The sequence below is a fragment of the Porites lutea genome, chromosome 8, assembly GCF_958299795.1.
Source record: "Porites lutea chromosome 8, jaPorLute2.1, whole genome shotgun sequence".
NCBI classification, from domain to species: domain Eukaryota; kingdom Metazoa; phylum Cnidaria; class Anthozoa; order Scleractinia; family Poritidae; genus Porites; species Porites lutea.
The window spans coordinates 1,932,501-1,954,303 of record NC_133208.1 but is presented as its reverse complement, the minus strand read 5'-3'; the positions used below and the strand labels follow the sequence as shown (position 1 = coordinate 1,954,303).

Genomic DNA, 21,803 nt, shown 5'->3' with positions numbered 1-21,803 from the left:
GGGAATGTGCATATGATTGGTTGGATTTACCCTTCCACTCCTGCTTCTGACTCTAACAATCTGGTTTTCACTTGATCGTAAATGACGGAGTCATAAGCAGAGTCAAAAGGAAATGGAAATGTTTTGATTCTTCTGACTCCAACTCTGTAGCCCTTGACTCTGCTTACGACTCCAATTTTTTATTTTCACAAGGTCGTAAGCGCTGTTATGACTCAGCTTACGATTCTGACTCTGATTCCGTCGCTAGTGAAAACCAGCCTTTGTGGAGGTCTTTGTAAAGGGAGAGTCGTCATAATGGTAATCATACAAAAAATTCTGTATCTCTTTCTGGAGAAATATTTTTATTGTGGCCAACATGCTTTTTGTTAAAACCCTGATCTACATAATTTCTATTAAAATACAACAACAGAAACACCCTGATAAATAACAAGAGGTTTTCTACAATCTAGCAATATTCTCTGATAGTCGTGATCACTTCATTTCATGAACATGTTTTCAAGATAACAACATGAACAAGTTTTTTAATGTTCCACTATAGAACTGAACTATGAGTCATCTACTTACTTGAGAAAAAATGAAATATCAAAAATACCCTTAAACGTAAGAAGGGTGCAAATAAGAAAAATTGAAAGCTGTTATTTACATGTAACATGACTTAGTCATATAACAGTAGTAAAGCCTCCGTATCTCTTATTTCCAACCACTTTGCTTCATACATTTGACTCTAACCATTTAAGAGTGACCAGCCACTAATATTATTTCTTCTAAAATATCTCTTTGTAATAATAAATTCAGAGGTCATAAGAAAATAGAAAATGATCACAAAATCTTGATTAATAAACACATTCTCCCCATTAGTGACAAAAATATGCAAGGCGATATTTGCGTGTGACAAGAGGAGCCCACAATCCCAACCTCCAGGTTATTATTATCCATGCAACACATGTATGTAGCCAGCATTACTTTGGACTTCCACTAAGAATGTATGGAATGCGCAGAATACAATTTGATCACGTGGGTTTGAACCTTCTATCACTTGTAATCTGATCACGCATGTTTTGATTATCTGTCACTTGAAACTTATGCAAAGCACAGCACTAGAACAAAAGTGTTTTTACCCTTGATTGTTGTTGCCCACACTCCATAACCTTTGGTTATTTTTTAGTATTTTAGAAATTAAGGGATTGCTAGAACTTATATGAAATTATCCTTAAAAGCAAACAAGGCTTATGTAATTGCTCAGTTAGGAAAAATTGCCTAAACAAAACCGGCTCAAATGAAAAATTGTTTTTTTACCTAAAAATACTTATCAAAAACTTCCTACAAAACTCTCAGCACTCTGTGGTTCTCTGATTTCTATGGGTGAGACCCTCTTGAGTGATTCATTCAAATGGACTGGGCCATATGAGCAAAATTTAAAATACTACAATCAATGTGCTGATGAACCTTTCTTGATAGAGTCCTCCAACTTTGATAGCCACCTACAAACAAAGGTAGCAAAAGAGAGAGGTGAGATTTAATTAAAGTTAAGTAACAAATGCTTCCAACACACTGTTTTGTCACACTGATATTTTAATATAAACAGTCACCCAAATAAACCTAAAATTGGCGACCCGACATGCAAAGATATGGAGTTTTGCTTAGAGGTGATTGCTTGTGAGATTTTCCAACTATAGTGATTTGATTGCATGAAATTAGAAAGTGAAAGATGTTATCATTTTGTTAGATTGAAGCTGCTCCCCTTCCCACATCACATGCCCCTTCTCCGCCCCACCACAAGCTACCCCTCTCTACCCCACATACTCCCATCTCACAGGCAAAAACCTGTTTTTGTTGAAATGCCCGTTTTTTATGGCCAGAATAATCAATATATGAATATGATCAAATGCCTGCAGCCTTGAAATCCCTGAGGGCATAAAAGATGGGGGGAAAGGGCGGGGGGGAGGGGAAGATATTGTTGTCCTAGTCAACACTTCCTCACCTCTTTCTATCCATTTCACTTTCAGCAGCAAAGTAATAAGTCCTTACTGATTTGTCAGGAGAAGAGGCACTGAAATAGAACTTTCTTCCACTGTGATCTCCTGTGGCAATAGTATAGTCAAGGAGTTTGACCACGCCCAGGGCTACTGTGTTGGACATATCAGTGTAGTAGTAAAGGAAGCCATTCTTTAGGACAAAGTAGCGCCGACGCCAAATCTTGTAATTACTTCCTTGTTTGTACAGGTAGCCATGGCAATCAGGATCTCTGATTGACAGTGCCGGAATGCTGACATTGTGGACATTTCCTTCAAAAATGTTGAATGGATTGGACTAAAGGAAAAACGACAAAAGGAACACATAAATTACATGGTCATAAATGTGGATTGAAAAATGTACAGACTGAAGTACCGTGCTAAAATATGAGACCTATAGTGTACAACCACCTACAAATTTTAAAAACTGTGTGTATTAATCCTTTCCATTTCCTTTCCAAGCACACAATCATTGGATCAGTAGAGATCTGCATCTGAGTTGCCATACTGTATTGCAACTGCAGGAACCACTTCACAGCAACCCTTAGGTTCACTCGCGATGATTTGAGTCATGTTTATAGTTCTTTGTACTTATATTATAACTCATGACAAGCTTAAATGAGAACCCTAAGAAAACACCCACATTCCAGGATGCCATTTCAGGTTTTCCCACGAATGAGATCTGAGCAACAAGCACAGAAATTCCATACTGTACTGATAACATGTCACTACCTTGATCTGGGTAGTGCTTCTGATTGGCTATACCAGATTTCCTTTACGGCATGGCCAATCAGAAGCACTACCCAGATCTGGGGCAATGACATGTTATTAGTGTGGAATTTCTGTGCTCATTCCGGAGCTAAGATGTCATTTGTAGGGAAACTAGTGGAACCATATTGCAAAAATGTTAGCTTTTTTCTATAGAAAAAAGACCAGGTTGTAGTAATATTATTTAACAGCAAAATGAGGTTTCTGGGTAAGTGACCAGCCACCCCTCCCCTAAGTCAATATTAACACTCACCACTCAATTAGGGCAAAATTGTGACTTAGGGGAGGGGTAGGTGGTCACCTCAATTGATCCCAAAATCCTTAAGTGAGTACATACATCTGCAGAAGACACTTTGGCTGCATCCATCATGGCCATTATCCACTTCTTCATGTCTGATTCACTTCCCGCACACATGTAGTATGTTCTCGCTCCTCCTTTGGTCAACTTGAAGGAATGATTTTTGTTTATTTCTGGAGCCTTTGACACAGAGTAGTTTGTCAGAATGATAACTCCACAGGGTACCTTGTCTTTTGAACTTTTGTAGTAGTAAAGGCAGTTATCACCTCGTAAAACAAACCTGGAAAATAATTATGGAATTGTTGCATGTACAAGTATGTGTAAACGAGTGGGAATTTTTATATAATAAGTGATCTAGTTATGAAAAAACTGAGCATGCAGTCTTATCTTCTTTATTTCTCAAACTGGCTGTTTACTTACAGTGCAACTACTTGAACCGGGGAACTTAGAGGAAGGTTATCCAATCACAATGGTTTTTTGAAACCAAAAGATTCTCAAGTTTTTTGCAAATGTATCAATAACATTCATGAATTGGAGGGCTGTTTCCTGAGAAGTTGGGTGGGTTCAAATGGTTTTAAAGTTTTCAACAGTTGCATAGTTGATCCTTGAATTTCACTGGTCTGTTTGCAAAAAAAATTTGAGAATCTTTTGTTTTCAGAAAATGCTGTTTTCAGATAATTGTCTGCCAAGTGCCCTGATGAAGTAGTCACACTGTAAAATGCTCCTTCAAAATTACCCTCATAAACATTACGTACATACTAGTGACTAATATACATTTGGTGTACATACATGTACATAATCTTACCATCTTTTTCTCCAGTTTTTGGGCGTGAGTCCTGTTCCACCCATCTTAAGAAGATGCCCTCTGATATAATCTATGAAAGTGAAAAAAAAATAATGTCACAAAATGTTACTAGAAAATTAACTGACCTTACCTTAAGGGTGATTGATATGGACTTGATTATCATTAACCCTTTAAGTCCCAATGGTGTCCAACATCAATTTTCTCCTAACCATATCCATTGATTGTCAAGAGATTTGGTTATGAGAATTAATAAATTGATCACTTAAGAGAAAATGCTTTGATCTTTCATCAAATTCTCTCAACTTATTCTTTAAGAAAATGTATAGAGATCAGTTTGGAGAATTTGTATGTGGATATTGGGGCTTAAAGGGTTAAAGGACTGAACACTGTGCAAAATCAAGGCAGTAACAATCCTCTTTATTGTTCAGTGTTGCTAAAGTAGTGTACTTAAAAATTCTTCAAGTAAAATTTATTGCACCACGTTAGTCACTTGAGTCCAGGGTTGGATAAAATGGGCTAAGGAATGAACTCAGAAATTCCATGCTGAAGATGCGTCACTACCCAGATCTGGGTACTAATTCTGATTGGCTGGTCAAAGCAAATTTCCCTGGGCACATAACCAGTCAGAAGCACTTCCCAGATGTGCAGGTAGTGGCCTGTCATCAGTGTGGGAAACCGGTGGTGATGTCGCAAGATTTCAGCAGTTTTCTCAGGGTATGATTATTTTTTAAGGACATAAGCAAACCCTGTCAAAAGTTTACACCACAAGTTTACACTACAGTACATGAAAGTGGCTGGTTCCTAGAAGTCAAAACCTCACCTTCTTTCACGGACTTCCCGTCGGCACTATCTCCTTTGCTATATGTTTCTTTAAAATCCTTCTCTGAAACAGTAGATGAATCAGACGACAAGCGTTCTCTATTGATTTCTAAACACCAAGATTTTCTCTTACAGACATTAGCAGCAGAGCCCAGGTTCTCAGGATCAGCCACCACATCATCATCATCGCCGTAATCAGAAGCTGTATCAGAGTCAATCCCCTCATCAGATGCTGTGGATGGCATCGAAGGATTACCATTTGAAGGACCATCTTCTTCAGTGTCCATAGAATCAAGACTTTTATTCTCGGAAGTTTCGCTTTCATCAGTCACAGTAATCTCAATGCCAGGTACTGACATATCTGCATTTGTAACATTGGAATCTTCTTTATCCTTGCCGTCAGACTTCTCCAAGCTGGCTTCAGCAACAATTCCACTTTCATCAGTAACTTTATTTTCAGCTGACTCTCCTTTGCAGATGTTAGGATCAGATTTATTGACAGTCTCAGATTTTTCTAAGTTGGCATCAGCCGTGATCCCATTTCTGTCGGTAAGTGTTTTTTCAGCTGACTCTTCAGCACTGATCTCGGCATCAGGTTTTCCCACAGACTCAGACTCCACACTGGGTTCAGTTTTCTTGTCAATAAGTTTGTCCATAATTGATTCTTCCTTGTTAATTTCCACTGTTGAGTCACTTACTAATGATACATCTTCCTCCACTTGTGTATCTTTATCATCAGGTACTTGTTTATCTGATTCTGCTGAATCTGCAATTTTATTCATTTGATCACCTTTGAATTCTAAAGTGCCTGATTGCCCTTTTACTTCGCTACAATCACAAACAACTTTTTCAGTTCCTTTATTACTCTCATCCTCTCCTTCAGAACCTTGAGACACAATTCCATGCACATCCTTTTCATTCTTCTCTAAACTCAAATTCCCTGAATAATCACTCATACTTTTCTCCTCCTTTTGATCTAAAGAATTTCCTTCTTTACCCTCATCAATCTTTTCCACTGTTCTTTCACTGTTTGCAACTTTAAACTCTGATACAACTGAAGATAACAATTGCTCCAAGCCCGCTAGATCTTCCACAGCTTTGGACAGCCTATGGGCAACTTCTTCTTTTTGGGAATCTTGTTCTTTATCATTTGCCCCATCACCACTTTTCTCCAATAACGATTCTTCACTATCCAATTCGGGTATATTAACTACACTTTGCTCCTTTATTTCAGCCACTGTTTCATGAACATCACTTGATGCATTTTCCTGGTTTTCAGGACTCTTTACTGGGTTTTCAGTTTCACAAGTTGGATCTTTCAGTTTTGCACTTTCACTCACTGAAACAGAACCAGAACTTGTTGGCAAAACTTCTTCCAATTTACAGTCATTCCTATCAGAAAGGGATGTTACCTCTGCTGTTGGTAAATCTGTGGCATCTTGAACAGGCTCACCATCTAGTGAAAAATATTTTGGAGATTTCACGTCTGATAATTCCCCATTTCTTGAAGAACTACTCTCTTCAGGTTTGCTGTTGTTGTCGACAGCATCATTCAGAGGAACATTATCATGATCAGGTTGTCCATTTTGACTATTGTTGCTTTCTTTCACCAGGAAATCCATTGGTGATTCTGTTGATTCATACTGATCAGAAGTTCCGACATTTTCAGAGTCATCAGTAGATCCTAATGTTTCACCTCCACCTAGTGTATTATTTTTATTGTCAATATCATGGAGTTTAGGATCATTTGCAATCTCCATGAATGAATCAAACAATTCGTCAGAAGTCGCATTGACAGTAGGCAAGCATTCTGACTGTGTACGTTCCTCTTGGCTATTCTCAACGGTACATGTAGCTTTCTGGCTAGCTGTAACAACTGCTTCACTGTCTGTGTTCTCAGACATTGCTAGGGATATGTTACCAGCCACAACATAAACTATTTTAATATCAACGTTGCTACAGTATGCAGACACCTACCAAAAGAAAAAGAATCTGATTACAAAAGTGAAGGTGTATTTTTCCCCGTACTGCTTGTTATGCTGTTGACTTGGTGTTTCTGAGGGCTGCTTTATCGGAGCGACACAAGCGCAAACAGTATCAAGCACTAGAAAACACCTCACAGCAAATGCAAATGCAAGTATATTAAAAGTGCTGTCATTTTCCATTTCCTGCATTTGTGATTGTGCTTGCGCTCGCATTTGCAATTCACAAGTGTGAACCAGGATTACATGAAAAGAAGAATATATAAATGCAAAGTGAACAGTGTTGGTACATGTCTATCTCAGTGCGTTTATGTTTCTGAATTAAATTAAAGTTTGAACGCCTACTACTGGTTTCACTATATTTTGACTCTTCAGCTTTAAATGCATACCTGCTGAGATGTAAGTTTCATAGGTAACCAGAGGTACTAAATTGAGTACACAAGAGTAAATAAACATACCGGTACTTTGTTGTGGGATTTTACAACTGTTCTAATTAAAACACTCTCGACCGAACATGTCTAGACTCAAACATATAGGCTTAGGTTTACCGAGTTCAATCTTGCGAAGGAAAATTAAAGCAAGGCAACTAAGATTAACACATCCATTACTCTTAATTTTCGCCTGAAAGTCACACTTCTTGCGAAAAAAAAGGTGATAAAATGAAATCATTGTTCAACAGTGAAAAGATTCAAGATGTGAAAAGGTTAATTATGCAAATAAGCTTACTATATCTCACTTTCGATTCTTTTGTTAATTCATTTGTTTTTATTTTTCTTCGAGAAAATGGTTTCTTAAGTTACAGCTGACGTCAATATCTTATCAAACCCCTCGCATCCTGCTCGGCTTAAAGGTTCTTTTTCGAGTTAAATAATCAGATTTTCAATCAAAAACTCATAACCGCAAGATTTAACATGAAATTGACCATCAAAAGCGCTCTAATCTATCCATTGATGCCGTTAAAATATTCATGATAAATACCAAGAAATTAACAAATCGTATTGTGGTTATCTTTAGCATTTTGACTGAGAAATCGCCGGAGGTGACTTTCGAAAAGCGTTTACGCAACTTTCTTTGTCAATAAAGCTCAAGAGATAGTTAAATACGTAAATTTGACAGTGCCCGCATCCGTGGAAAAACTAATCGCTGTGCCGGAAGATTCGTGATTGCCAAGAACTACCATGAACTTACCCTCGCAACATCAAAATATCAGCGTTTTCTTATCACAATATCCTCAAAGGAATTCACTTATTATTCCATGTACGGCGACGAGGACTTCTTTGACATCTTTTTTCCTGATGCTGAAAGTGACCGAAAGTACCTCCGTAATGCTCACTCGAAAACAGCACGACTCACCTATCTCCGCATACGGGTCGTCTGACTGGTTTGGAACTGTCAATCATTCTGTCGGTATTTCTATGTGTCAAACGCGCTCACGAGATGAACTCGCAAAGTCTCGCGAGATCAAAGTCTTTACTGATCGCCATGGAGAAATTTTTATATGAAAGGTATTTTAAGTAACTAAGGTTTTTCTATCGGTTGAAATTGACAGATAACGTTTTTTAAAATGGTCAAGGCGTCTCTAGGAGAGGATTGCGTGACTAGTCCAAATTTCGAACCCAGTCTCTTTCCTTGAGGAAGGTTTACGCAGGCTCACTCGACACTCAAAAGTTCTATTCCAAATCACTCCAAATTTTTAACGAGATGGCCATGATCTCTAACTTACAGACAAGGATATTTTTGAGACCAAGTATCTTTCGCTTGTGGACAAGTAGAGGAATTCAAACCACCATCAATTCCCGACAGAATTACACGCAAACAACTGGAAGGCAACGTTTAGTAATTTTAGGAACAGGATGGGGCAGCTATAGTGTTCTTAAACATATCAACAAAAAACTATTTGATGTGATTGTGATAAGCCCACGAAATCACTTCCTCTTTACGCCTTTATTGTGCAGTACTACTGTAGGAACGCTAGAGTTTCGCAGCATTATTGAGCCTATTCGAAACACAGGCTTTCGTGACGAGCATCACTTCCAGTTAGCCGAGGCAGTGAAATTGCTTCCAGATGAACACACCGTTCTGTGTAGGAGTTCCTTGAACAATGACGAATACCCTCTAAAATACGATAAATTAGTCATCGGTGTTGGTGCTGTCAGCAATACATTTGGTGTTCCTGGAGTCCACGAGAACGCTTTCTTCCTTAAAGAAATTGCAGATGCCAGGAAGATCAGAAACCAAATTCTCAAAAACTTTGAGCTGGCCATGCAGCCGGGCGTTTCTGAAGAAGAAAAGAAACGCCTCTTGCATTTTGTCATTGTCGGGGGTGGCCCCACGGGAGTTGAATTTGGTGCAGAGTTGTATGATTTTGTGAAACAAGATGTAACGAGGCTTTATGTGCATGAGAAAAGCAAGGTCAGTGTAACACTGATTGAAGCCAGGCAGATCCTCCCATCCTTTGATGAGAAACTTCGTAATTTTGCGGAAAAAAAGATGAGGCAGAGAGAGCAGTTTGAACTTGTTCAAAGCAGTGTTACACAGGTGCATAGTGACCATATCAAGTTACAAGATGGGACAGTGATGCCTTGTAGTTTGGTTGTTTGGTCAACTGGCTTGGCTCCAAGACCATTTACAGGTAAGATAACCAGTGTCAGTCTTGGGGGACCTGACTAGATCCTTCAAATAAAGAAGGTGTCTGCTATTTCCTTTATTAGAGGCTGTTATAGCCAAATTCATTGTATCGCACTGTGCATTTTGCAAACTTCGAAGGAATTTTGGGTTTTTCTGTTCCGTCAGTCATCTTAGCAGACCTCTTAGGAAACACATGTTTATTTGTGATTGGTGCATTTCGATCTACTTTGTTTGTTTCTGTGTTTCAAGGTTCATTGCTTGTGATCGCACCCCTGTTTTGGGCAATAATTGACTGATTTTCTTCGAAGATTTTTCTGATCATTCTTATTCTTGTCTCTTGCAAGAGTAAAGCAATGTCTGCCTCCCACCCTCGACAAAAAGTCCACCCATCATCGCTATTCCCTTCGCTATTCTTGAGCAGTCTATAGTCATTCTCAGTTCTGTTTTTGAGGGCCAAGTGGGGCAAGTGCGTTGCATTGTGATTTGCATTAACTCCACCTCCACTCAAATGATTGATGGAACAGAAAAACCCATTCGAAGTTTCCAGACGCGTAGCGCGATACAACGAATTTGGTTATAATTTAAATGAAGGAAGGTCATCCCAGCTATAGATAGCCTGAGAAGACAGGTGACATCACTGGTTTCCCCATGAAATGACATCTGAGAAATGGCTGCAGAAATTCCCTACTGATGACATGTGACTACCCCAATCTGGTAGGTGCTTCTAATTGGGTAAAGCAAACAACCAATAAGAAGTACTACCCACATTGGGGTAGTAATGCATCATCAGTATGGAATTTATGTGGTCATTGCTCAGATGTCATTTTAAAGGGAAACTGGTGGTGAAGTGAAATGTCGGTTCTTTACTCAGGCTAAGTGATAGATGTAACTTTTGCAGTTACAAAACAAAAGCCTGAAAAATTCAGGCTTCTACATTCACAGCCAATAACAATTCGCAGCTTAACTGACCCATAGTCAATAACAATGTGGCTTAATTGACCAATCAGGTCAATAGCCAGATTTAAGTGCCCTTAACTGGCAAAACCTAACTCACTTTGACTATGAAGATGACATCACATGAGTTATCAAAATATTAGTCATTGTCACCAAATAGGTCTTTTCAAGACTGCGCTCTCACATACCATCATGTTGTGTGACATGAAACTTTGGTCCAAATCATACAAACCATTGCCAGTGAGACCACATAAATTCAGAGTGCATGGTTTGATTCTGAGCGACTGGTCGCACAGATAAAATTACCCTTTATTTTGGCTGCTGTGGCATCAGTATACTCATGGGGGGGGTGTTGCTGCAACATATTACCTCTTGCATGCTGAGATTGAGGCCAATGACACAGTTATATAATTACAGATGTAAGTGGCAATCGTTATATGAATACTATTCATGCATTGTTCTAAATTTTTAAGCTTCAGTGGACCTTCCAAAGAATGCTAACAGTCAGATCCTGGTTGACCAATATCTAAGAGTCAAGGGTATCAATGATGGCTCAGTATTTGCCATTGGGGACTGTTCCTGTATTGAAGCCAACCCTTATCCTTGCACTGCACAAGTTGCAGAGCGAGAGGGCAGCTATGTCGCCAATTGCTTGGGTCTTCTAGCAATGGGACAAGCTTCTGAATTAAAGCCTTTTTCCTGGAAGAACCTTGGCATGCTGGCATATGTGGGCGATTATCAAGGTCTTGCTGATTTTCCCACCAGCAAATTGCAAGGCTTCAAATCATGGATTCTTTGGAGATCAGTGTACTTTACAAAGCTAGGAAGCTGGAGAGCCAGATTCCAGGTACCTTTTGACTGGATGAGAACATTTATTTGGGGAAGGGATGTTTCTCAATTCTAGATTCAGGACAATAAGATACTATTATTACCATTAACAGTAAAAGGAAGAGTGTTAACAAATGTTATATGCCTGCTAATCATGGTACCAGGTTGGCTTTGGGGTGAAAAAAAATTGGGGGAGCTCAAAACCCTAGTTTGAAATACAGGATAGTCACTAAGCATAAATATTTTTATTTATAACATGTTTCAATACTGTGTTGCTCTCAATTAAACATAGAATTAATAAACTGCACAGTCTAATAAACATGGTGTACTCTATGCAACTGCAGCAAAGGTTTTAAAGATGGTTAAATTTTGAGTTATGTCATGTCTGTTGTAGCCTAGTCGAAAAAACTCCTCTCCCACAGTGGTGGAAAGCAAGGCCATTTCCATTAAAACACTTCCCAATATCCAATTTTTCGTGAAGAAAAGGCAAAGCGTGTATTTATTTCACTGTTCTAAACAGGGCTCTATGAAAGAGCCTGTTTTCCTTTAGGGTCACAGGAGATAAGGTTTGAAACCCCTAGCGGTAATATAATCCTATGCCCAAATTTACCCCTAGGGAAAGAGGGTAGTGGGTATTTCTCCACTCGTGGCTCCGGGATAATTAAGTGGTGTGGCTTTCCATATGTGTAAACAGAAAATCATTAATATGCAAAAAGCTAAAACAAATATATATCCACAGGAGCCAGGTAATGACGGCTCCTGATATCCATTCTCTTTTATCATTTTTTATATCCATATTTTATCACAAATATTGATACGTCTGTCCCGTATCTAATCATAGCCGAAATATGTTATCCAATACTTATTGTGTAGCACGTGCCAGAGCTGAATTATGAAATAATTTAGCAAATTTCCGTAAATTTGCGATTCATAAAATGAGGTGATTTTATAGAGCATTATTCTATGATCATTATCCTATATAAGTCTAACTATAACATAGAAAAAACTTAGTGGAGAGACTTCATGTGAAAAAAAAGAGAATAAAATCATTAGTTCTATCTCGATTATTTTTTTTTCTTTTGCTGTTTGATTAAATGAAATTGGTGAATAAGTTTCTATATTTGCTTCCCTCTCAATCTCTCAGAAAATTGACAAAAAAACACGGCATGGCTAACTATTCGTCTTGATCTAAAGAAACATGGAAAATGAACTTGGCCATTGTCTGGTTATCCTGACAGAACAAGCTTGGTCAATAACGCCTTCTATACTTTTAATCTGATACAAGGGATTCTCTCGGCTTCATTCGCCTGTTCCGCTATTTATTCCAGCACAGGCTTCCCACGGTCGGAATTATTGACTTTGTGATACCAATCTGTGCAGCGTGCATTTTCTGGGTTTGTGAATATTTATCGATCATTTATTGAGAATTACAACTGAAGAAGAAAATTCTTCCGGAATATGTTATATTAATCATTAGGAGTGTTACCATCTTGTATCCGGGCGGTTTTAAACGATTTCAGCGAGTTTTCTTTTCATTGTTGTTTTTCCTCAACGATGGAGAATTTCGTGTTTTTCTGTCGGCAGGTTAGTGTGTTTGATTTGTAATTGTAAATACTAAATAACTTGGCATGTCGTTGCCCTTCAGCCCTTGAGTATCATTATTTCTTACAGCAATTCTTTTCTTTTTCCTATTTTAAATACTTTCTGTACGGAAATCATGTGATATTTTAGAAAAATACCCCTTGAAAGTTTTACGGCGGATTAATAAATATGCACAGCCCTTTACATAGTAAATATTCACAAACGACAAAAGTCTACCAATTTCTGAACGTAAGCGAACATTTTGTCGTCAACTGTCTTTATAATAAATTGAGAAATTTAAAAACTTTAAAAATTTAATTTAAAAATCTGTTCGCTATATACACAGAGCAAAAAAAAAATCGCCATTTTTAAACGATTGAATCGAAAGTCTTTTCATCGAGTGTGGTATATATAGAGTCAATATTTCTCTTTTTATGGCCAGGACTTTGAACTCTGTTCGGGAAGAAAATATTTCCCGCGTATTTTTCTTTGTTATAAACAGAGAATGCATTTTTTTCCTTATTTGACGATATGGCGAGTGATTAACAAGCAAATGTTTTATCGCACTCTGTAGGTCTTTGTAGAGTGAGATACAATGTATACGGACAAAACTCGTTATACGAAAACTGTCTTAATACGGACAACTCGTTATCATGGATATTTTGCCTTGTCCCTGGCGAAAGAAAGGTCTTATATTTTCTCTAAATTGAATCCGCTTTTACGGATACTTTCTATGCCCCCCGGTGTCCGTATTAACGTCCGTATGGCCCCCTCGGTGTCCGTATAGCCGCAAATTTGTATTGATTATACGACAAATCTAGTTCTCGCGTGTCATTTCATTTAGCTGCAGTGAAAACAAAATGGTAAAAAAAGTTATTTGAGACCATTCACGGCTGTCTTTACAAGCAAAGAAGATAAGACACCAGTCTTTTTGGTAAATCTATTCACCCAACGCCACGCAATACCTATATAACATCATCATATTTTCAGTTTCATTGATTAGCTTATATGACAGTTTTTATTCAGCAAATACAAATTGGTAGAACCACCCTTTGTTGCCGGTGAGAAGTATGCTCGAAAAACCCAAGGGAAAATCTCCTTAGATATGGATATATATCACCAAATGATCAGATACTTTTTAATAATTTTTAGATACGTAATTCTTCAAAGATTCGCAAACAGACACACACAGTTATAAAAGCTCTCCTGATTTCCATGACGTACCTATTGTGGACAGCCAATCAAGTTTCAGTTCACGACCAAATTTTTATCGACTGCGAACAAAAAGAGCACTGCTTCGCACCGCTAGAATTTGGCCTGATCACTGGTTGCGCAAAACTCAGCAAAAGGTCTCAGCTTTGCAGAAATACTGTCTTTTGGTTTGCGAATCGCTAACTGCTTATTTATTTAATAATACTTTGCAGAAAACAGATCAAGCAATGATCTTACTGTAGCGATAACGTGCTTCAGTACTGTTGACATAGCTCAGCTTAACTCGCTCAAACACGAACCAAGTATTGTCAACAAAAGGCTTGAAATGGAAAAGAGAAGTCGTTCTATACGGCTTCATTTGTTCACGATTCTTGGAAGGAAAAAGAAGTCATTTGACCTGTACAGGTGCGTCTCGCAACTCCTTTTTTAGAAAATTAGTTTCTCGTCGAAAATAGTGGATTCAGGTTCGTTACTCTATATAAGTAAAATCCACTTTTACCGATGTAGGCTCTCGACTTTCTTAGCTATTTTATCTGACTTAATCCCTCTAGTTTCGTCTCAGAAAATAATTGATTTGCTTAATTTTTGTTCCCGGAGTAAACTAATCACTAAAACTCAATCGCTGTGTTTGTTATCGGAATATTTCTCAGTTGTATGTATCCAGTTGTCTGAACGAAACTCTCCGTAACAAAACAGTAATTCATTTGATCGCATTTCGAGTTTGTAACAAATAAGTTCTAACGTCAGATTCGCACAACTAAAAATACTAAAAAACAACAGAAACCAACACTGACTATATTTTTATTTCATTTAAAATCAGTTAAAATTCAAACAATTTTTATGGACAAAATGCACAGCATAAATACAAGTAGTCACTAAATAAATTTGAATTCAGATTTCTCTTAACTTGCTACAGTCAAAAAGACGACAGCCTAAAGAGTGAAAACCCTAGTACAATATACAGAAAATCTTCAGTGAGACAGATAATTTGATTCGTCATGTTATGAACGTGAGGTAACGAAAATAAATTATCCAAAAAGGAGTAATTTTTGTATTGCCGTATGGGGAAAGCTAGGAGTATTTAACTCTCGCTGTTGTTGATGCAACACGTTACTTGTAAGTTTCATATGCTGTTCATCTTATTGCAGGAAATTATCGAAACTCCCATCAAAATGGCTACTTCGCAGTTTAAGGCTTCGCTAATTCTGGTAGCGTTTTTTGGGATATTATTCTTGGCTTGTGCTACAAGTGGCAACAAAACCAAACAGTCCTCGTGCAACATGGTAGGTGACTTGGTTATGCGTCTCAATCTAGTAAGTCCGACAACGTATGTAAATTTTTAAAGATGTTCTTGAAAAAATGACGTATTGAATAAACAATCTTAGTTTCAATTTTCACTGTTAACAGTGCTTCCTGTTTTAGTACGCACCCTCCAGTAGCAACTTAAACTTTTAAGTCAAAAGGTCTAAATTTCAACGGACATACCAGATCGTATTCTTTTCAGTGTCTTAGCGTTGAAATAAAATAAAATAAAATTCAAAATGTAATGGCTCTCGCGAATACAAGGAAAGAAATTGTAGAGCTGCTCAATTTGACTAATGAAAGCCTATCAATTGACAAATATGAACTTAATCAATTCTACTTTTAATTTACCAGGCCTCTCCCGTCTACTATGCTGGGATTCCCGGCATGCATGGCAAACCTGGTTCCCCTGGGTTACCAGGCCGCGACGGACGAGATGGCCGTGATGGAGCCAAAGGTGACCAAGGTATCCCAGGGAAGACTGGACCCCAGGGGCCTCCGGGACCTAGCGGAAAACCGGGTGCCAACGGAAATGATGGCGCTAAAGGAGAACGCGGAGCCCAAGGACCCCCAGGACAAAAGGGGGAACGCGGGGAGAGTGGATTAAGTGGAACCCCTGGGAATCCAGGTCTAATGGCTTTTAAAAACTGGAAGGAATGCGTTTGGAAAAACATCGAAGATGACAAAGATCAAGGGCTAATCAAGGTTAAAAGAGCAAGTTGTTTTTGTTTTCGTGTTGCATTATTCTAAGAATACTAACACGTTTTTACGTTTCTCATATATATTTATTAATCTACTTAATAACTATAAGAAGCAATAATAGCAACCACTACATATTAATAATAATAATGATAATGATGATGATGATAATAATAATAATAATAATAATAATAATAATAATAATAATAATAATATAGTGTTGATTCACAATATATCCATAACTACTTACTAATCTACTAAACAACTGGGTGTGAATTAACATCGCTATAAAGTTATGAAAACTGAATTGATTATACAAAACGATAGCTTCAAAAATGAAAGAAAAACTAGGGAACAAAAGAGAAAGAAAATGTTTTAGGGACAATTTGAAAGTTGTCCATATTCCTTTTTTTTTAATCACCATATAGGGTATAATGTGCGGTCTAGTTTATTCACTTACTTATTTTGTTTTGTTTTGTTCTGTTTTTTTTGCTACTATTTTATCTGTCACCACTGTGTAAAAAATATCATTTTATAGCTAGGCGCTAGCACAAAAACGTGTGTTTATTTAACTCCTAGACATCTTCGTTCTCGTAATGCACAATTTTACGTAACAATTTCTTCTTTTCTTTTCATTAGCCATCAAAACATGTAGAATTCTCTATTGGATGTAATAATAATAAAGGTTGTTGTCGGGAATAGATCATAACCATTTTTCATTTTCCTCGCCTCTAAACAAGACTGTTTTGTGGTACATTTTTACTAGCATCTCTCTTTCCGTTTTTGCATAGGAATGTGTGTTCAGCAAAAACTTCTCTGACACAGCTCTTCATGTATACTGGACTGGTACACTTAGAGTCTTTCATAATGGTGGCTGTAAACGCTGGTACTTTACTTTCAACGGAGCAGAATGTTCCGCTCCCCTACCCATTGATGGTGTTGTGTACGTCCGCAGCACAACTGTAAACCCTCATCGAGTCCGCCACATTGAAGGCTACTGTAATAACATCCACAAAGGAAAAGTGCGAGTGGGTTTCTGGGTTGGTAAATGCAATGGGTACAATGGAAACTATGACGCCTACACTGGGTGGAGATCTGTGTCCCGCATCTTCGTAGAGGAGGTTCCCAAAGCTCAGTCTTAGACTTCCAGAGGAGATAGACCCTCCTGCATATTAACCAAACAGAGACAGCAAATAATAGCGCTTCCATTTGTGGGATACTACAGTTGATTACTTTGTAGCTTTGTAAGGTTTGCTCGTAATAAACAAGTTGCAGGAGGCAGCTAAAGAAAATAAAATGTTTGATTGTTATTACGGCTCAGATTTGAAGCAAATGCATGAAATGTAAAAAAAAAAAGAAAAAAAAAAGCGGGCTTTTGATTATTGAATCCCATTTTCCGCTGAGACAAGCTAAGCCATAAGAAAAGGTCCGAAGAAGGTTTAGTGTTTGGTAGTTTTTGCAGATTTTTTTCTCTGTTCTAAACATGATCAAGCTGTCTCCTCCTTAAATCTCACTTTCGTCATTTAAATTTCCGCGCAAAGACTGTTGGGGCATTAAAAGCAAGGATGCAGCTTCTCCCTCTGTTCCTGCCCTCCCGCTCCACCTGTTTGCACTGAGTCTTTCCATATTCTTCGTTCCGAACGACCTTTCGAATTCTCGTGGGGGAAGGTCAGGGTTTTAAACCCTCGGCGGCAACCGGACCCCTATGCCAAGACGTGGGTCAATTCCCCCCTACCCATCGTGTTACGCGTTTTTGGGAAAGCGTGATAGAGCTATTCGTTAAGTGTAAACGTGTAAACAGAGGCTTGTCCAAAATGGCCGTACATACAATCTCCATTCTTTTTCCTCCCTATTCTTCGGATTTCAAACATTTAAGCTTGAATTTTTTAAGTTATAAATTGTCCAAAATCTTTCAGACAATCACAATGTAATAGGTTTTCAATGTTGGAAATATTGTGGGAAAAATCCGAGAAAAGTACGATTCATTTTAAGCCAAACCGAATGGATTAAAAATGTTATTCTAACGTCAATATGAATTGTCAGAAAAACCATAAAAAAAAAATAAAAACAGAAGCAGAAAGGCTGTACACTGAAAAAGAGATTATTATTAGGGGCTAATTATAACACGATGCTTTCGCAACCTCTTCCCAGAGTCTTCTTGTTTTACCGGGCGACATAATAGTACGGGTTTTCAGTCCTGCCGGTCACCGCCATATTCGAAAACGAGAAGACCCTGGGGCAAGTTGGGTGATCGCCAATTCCACATCTTCTCAAGTATCAGATGCACCTTGTTTGCCCCCAAAATTTTGCATAAGCATTGTTTTCAGTTTCTCCTGGGAAAGCTGTAATACCCAGAAGAGATAAAAAAAAAACAAAGGCTACACAATATTTTTGTTTGGGGGGTGGGGCGGGGAAGGATGGAGGCAAACAAGGTGTATTATGGGAGATGTGCAAATGGCGAATTCTTTTCATCTCAACACAGGAGCCCCAAGTCGAAATTATCAACCGCGTAACGCATTTCAGATCAAGGATTTTGTTTGAGAAATTCAAAATGAAGGAGAATATTCCTCAAAGTTATTTTTATCCGAAAGCGTCATTTGTGTTGGGGAGTTTCAGCGTATCGAGTCATTCTGCCTACTTTTGTCCTCTTTCCAGACGATGCAGAATTTCATGTTTTCCCGTCTACAAGTTGGTACGTTTTTATGTAAATAGTAACAAAAAGCCTAATACGTCGATGTCCTTTACAGTGGCATTTTCAAATATTTTTCATGACACAGATTTTGTTGTTTTTATTTTCGGTATGGAAAGATGTGATTATACTTTTTAGAACCGTCTTGTAAGTTTTACAAAAGAAGAAACAATACAGATGTATACAAACGAGTTCGGTTTGGGAAATAGCGTGATATGCAAATAATTTACATAAATACAAATTTCGTCGTTAGCTCTTTCTATTTAGAAATGTGGAAATTCCGCTTTGAAAACAAAATTTCATTATTAAGAAGAGCCGGAATTAAATATATGAAGAAACATGTGTGTTTCTCTATCGCCTTTGGTTGCCGTAGAGGCAATTTTTACTGCCATTGCACTGTATCGAAATGTGTGATTCTTATATATTATGTACAAAAACTTCGCAATCAAATTAACAGATTAGCTGCGATATATGTCTTACTAAACCGATATACAGAGAAAATATTTGGGAAGCTTGGCCCCTTGACGGCCCTGTACATATAATATGGCAAGTGATTTACAGGCGAATTTTATTTATTTTTTTAACGTCATAAAAAGCTCAGAAAAACAATAAGTTATCGTTTGTCATTTAATTAAACTGCACAATCAAATGTGGTAATTATTGAGATTTGATTTTACAACACCAAGATATTGGGATAAATGGAATTTAATACTGTTTAATACGCCCAGAGTTACTTTGTAAAACTATTTAGCAGATTATTATTACTCATTACACAGTCAAGTAGAAGTACACAGCTTTTAGCTATAAATCAATTCCAGTACATAAAAACATCGTCCTGGTTGATTGCGCATCTCGGTGATTTCAACTAGAAAGTCGATTTTTTGTTTTCTATTTCGATCATGTACTTCTGACATGTACAGTCTCCAAGCAAAGAAGAAAACGCGTCACGGAGGGTCTGAGAGTGACTTTACTTGAACCGTGAAACAGATACTAGCAAATGGTGCAAAAATAGTGGGAGGTAAACAAAAGAAGACAATAGAATTAGCGCATAATAGTGCGCAGTATTCTACTACTTATTTCACGGTTCAAGTTAAATCACTCTATGGTTAAAATCTGTTTATGCAACGCGAACACATGTGACAAAGCTGATCACTTTTATGTGGCGTTTATACTTGTAAACATGAATTGCTGGAAAGAATCCGAAGTTTGAACGAAGGCCAGTTGTCCTGCAAAAAGGAGCGAAACTGTATTCCTGAACGACCGATTTCTAGTTTTTCGCGTGAATTTGCGGATTTGTCTGCCGATTGGCGATCCAAGCACATACTACTACTTCCCTTGACGTAGCGGTGTAGGCCAAGCGAGAGAATACAAGATTGCCCTCAGTAGAGATACTGAGGGCTGACTGCATTCTACACCACAATTAGCAAAGGGGTCAGCCTTGCGAAAATGTCGCCATTTCTTTATACCAAATCTTACATTCTGTTTAAAAAATAATCTTATGATTTTGAAATGTAACTAACTAAGAGAATAATCGCATAATTTATAATAAGGATCAAGTACTAAGGGTCAACAACAAAGCACTTGAAGGAACTTCCTTTTCAGCGCCCCTAGTCAACAATAAACTTGTTCAAACTCGAATCAAACAATGTCATGTCAACAAAAGATGGAAAATGATGAAAAGGAGTTCAGTAACTGCGGTTTGTTCATTCAAGGAGTTCTTGGACGAAAAAGAAGGCTTTCTACTCCTTTACAGGTATGTCTTACCTGTATGTATGTACTGGTATGTGTTCTGTGGTGCAAAACTTAACCCGAAGTAAAAGAAGCCTGAAGTTTAGTCGCCCCCTTCACTTTTACTAATTCATCCTAAATTTAAAATAGAAACTGATATTCCCGATAAGAGCGCGCAGCCTTCTCATTTGTCAGTTTTCTAACAGCTCTGTTCACGAGTCTCTTAAAGTTGAAATCGCTGAATACAAAAAAGTCGGTTACGGCTCTGAAATAGTTCTTGGTCGCACATTAGTTCAAAAACGTTTCTCTAGAAGAAACTGACAGAAGCCGCCTGTTGTGGATGGGGGCACTTGCCATTTCGCCGGAACTGTTTTCTAATGGCTAAATCCGTCAGTCTCTGGAGTTTTGTAAACGGAGGAGATAGATACTTTAAAACAGATATTATATTCGATTACATCTTCTTGTTCTTCAAATTACGAAGATATTATAGATATTATATTCGATTACATCTTCTTGTTCTTCAAATTACGAAGATTGAAGCAGATCAAAATGGCACGAACTAATTTTTAGCAGAAAAGCAATGCCAAAACAACGGCTATAATCTTTGAATCATTGTTCCATAAACAAATTGTTGCGCTTACAGAATACATGGTCACTATGGGTTCCTGAAGTCTTTATTTTGTTGCATTAGGAAAAGACTTTACAGAAAAAAAAAATCGAAAATCTTTACAGAGGATAAACTTCTCAGTAAAATTCTCTGCAATAGCTTTCATCAATGGCTTAAAATTCATCCAAAGAAAACACGTTTGGTATAAATATTTACTAACGAAAGTCCGCCTGTTCTTCAAAAACACGGCGAGAATCAGTTGCGTTTTTATTATTGGCATGACTTAAATTCGCGGGCCCTCAGATATCTTTCATTTACTCAAGCAAGAGGCCTTTTTCTCTTCTTGTTGTATTTTACATGTCAACTCCTTTGAGTTTCGTATTATAATGTTTTCAATCTTGTTCGCAGGAAAGAGCGAAAAAATGGCAACTTACCCGTTTAAGATGTCGATTTGTCTGATAGCGTCGTTTGCCATATTATTCTTGGCTTGTACTACAACTGGCAATAAAAACAATCAGCCATCAAACAACATGGTAGGTGACACAGAAACTGCCTCTGATAAGTCAGACAAAATATATGTAAATTTTTGATGATGTACATGAAAACTTGGCGCATTGAATAAACAATCTTAATTTCAAAAGTACTTCTTGTATACGCAGCAAATAAACTTCGAACGGCCAAAAAGTATACATTTCATTACAGTGTTTAATGTTTAAGGAAAAATTATAATGTGTCGATCTTATCTACTAGGAAAAGGAATTTTAACAAATGGCTAATTTAAATAATGTTCACTGACAATTATGTACTTTATTTTACTTGCAAATTACCAGGCCCCATCAGTCTACTATGCCGGTATTCCCGGCATGCATGGCAAACCTGGTTCGCCTGGGA

General features: G+C 37.7%; 4 protein-coding genes across 4 annotated transcripts in view; 3 read left to right on the top strand and 1 right to left on the bottom strand.

Annotated features, from left to right (window-relative positions):
• Positions 1–384: 384 nt before the first annotated feature.
• Positions 385–8,199, bottom strand: LOC140945962 (uncharacterized). The gene is made up of 6 exons (XM_073395025.1): positions 7,873–8,199; positions 4,704–6,675; positions 3,884–3,953; positions 3,118–3,358; positions 1,982–2,310; positions 385–1,481 (listed from the first exon to the last, which is right to left on the bottom strand). Exons 2-6 carry the CDS (start codon positions 6,604–6,606, stop codon positions 1,430–1,432), a joined length of 2,595 nt encoding a protein of 864 aa, XP_073251126.1. The 5' UTR covers positions 6,607–6,675; positions 7,873–8,199; the 3' UTR covers positions 385–1,429.
• Positions 8,200–8,310: 111 nt separating this feature from the next.
• Positions 8,311–12,124, top strand: LOC140946841 (probable NADH dehydrogenase). Its single transcript, XM_073395949.1, has 2 exons — positions 8,311–9,316; positions 10,740–12,124. The coding sequence occupies exons 1-2, from the start codon at positions 8,386–8,388 to the stop codon at positions 11,168–11,170; spliced, it is 1,362 nt and encodes a 453-aa protein (XP_073252050.1). The 5' UTR covers positions 8,311–8,385; the 3' UTR covers positions 11,171–12,124.
• Positions 12,125–15,001: 2,877 nt separating this feature from the next.
• Positions 15,002–17,045, top strand: LOC140946213 (uncharacterized). Its single transcript, XM_073395297.1, has 3 exons — positions 15,002–15,170; positions 15,544–15,894; positions 16,680–17,045. The coding sequence occupies exons 1-3, from the start codon at positions 15,015–15,017 to the stop codon at positions 17,028–17,030; spliced, it is 858 nt and encodes a 285-aa protein (XP_073251398.1). The 5' UTR covers positions 15,002–15,014; the 3' UTR covers positions 17,031–17,045.
• A 3,164-nt stretch (positions 17,046–20,209) lies between these two features.
• The window catches only part of LOC140946155 (uncharacterized), a 2,527-nt gene continuing 933 nt past the window's right edge, over positions 20,210–21,803 (top strand). Inside the window, exons 1-3 of the mRNA XM_073395238.1 lie at positions 20,210–20,330; positions 21,321–21,445; positions 21,743–21,803. The exon at positions 21,743–21,803 is cut by the window's right edge and continues 290 nt beyond it. Coding sequence (XP_073251339.1) covers positions 21,335–21,445; positions 21,743–21,803 — 172 coding nt within the window. The 5' untranslated portion in view covers positions 20,210–20,330; positions 21,321–21,334. The remainder of the gene's footprint in view (positions 20,331–21,320; positions 21,446–21,742) is intronic.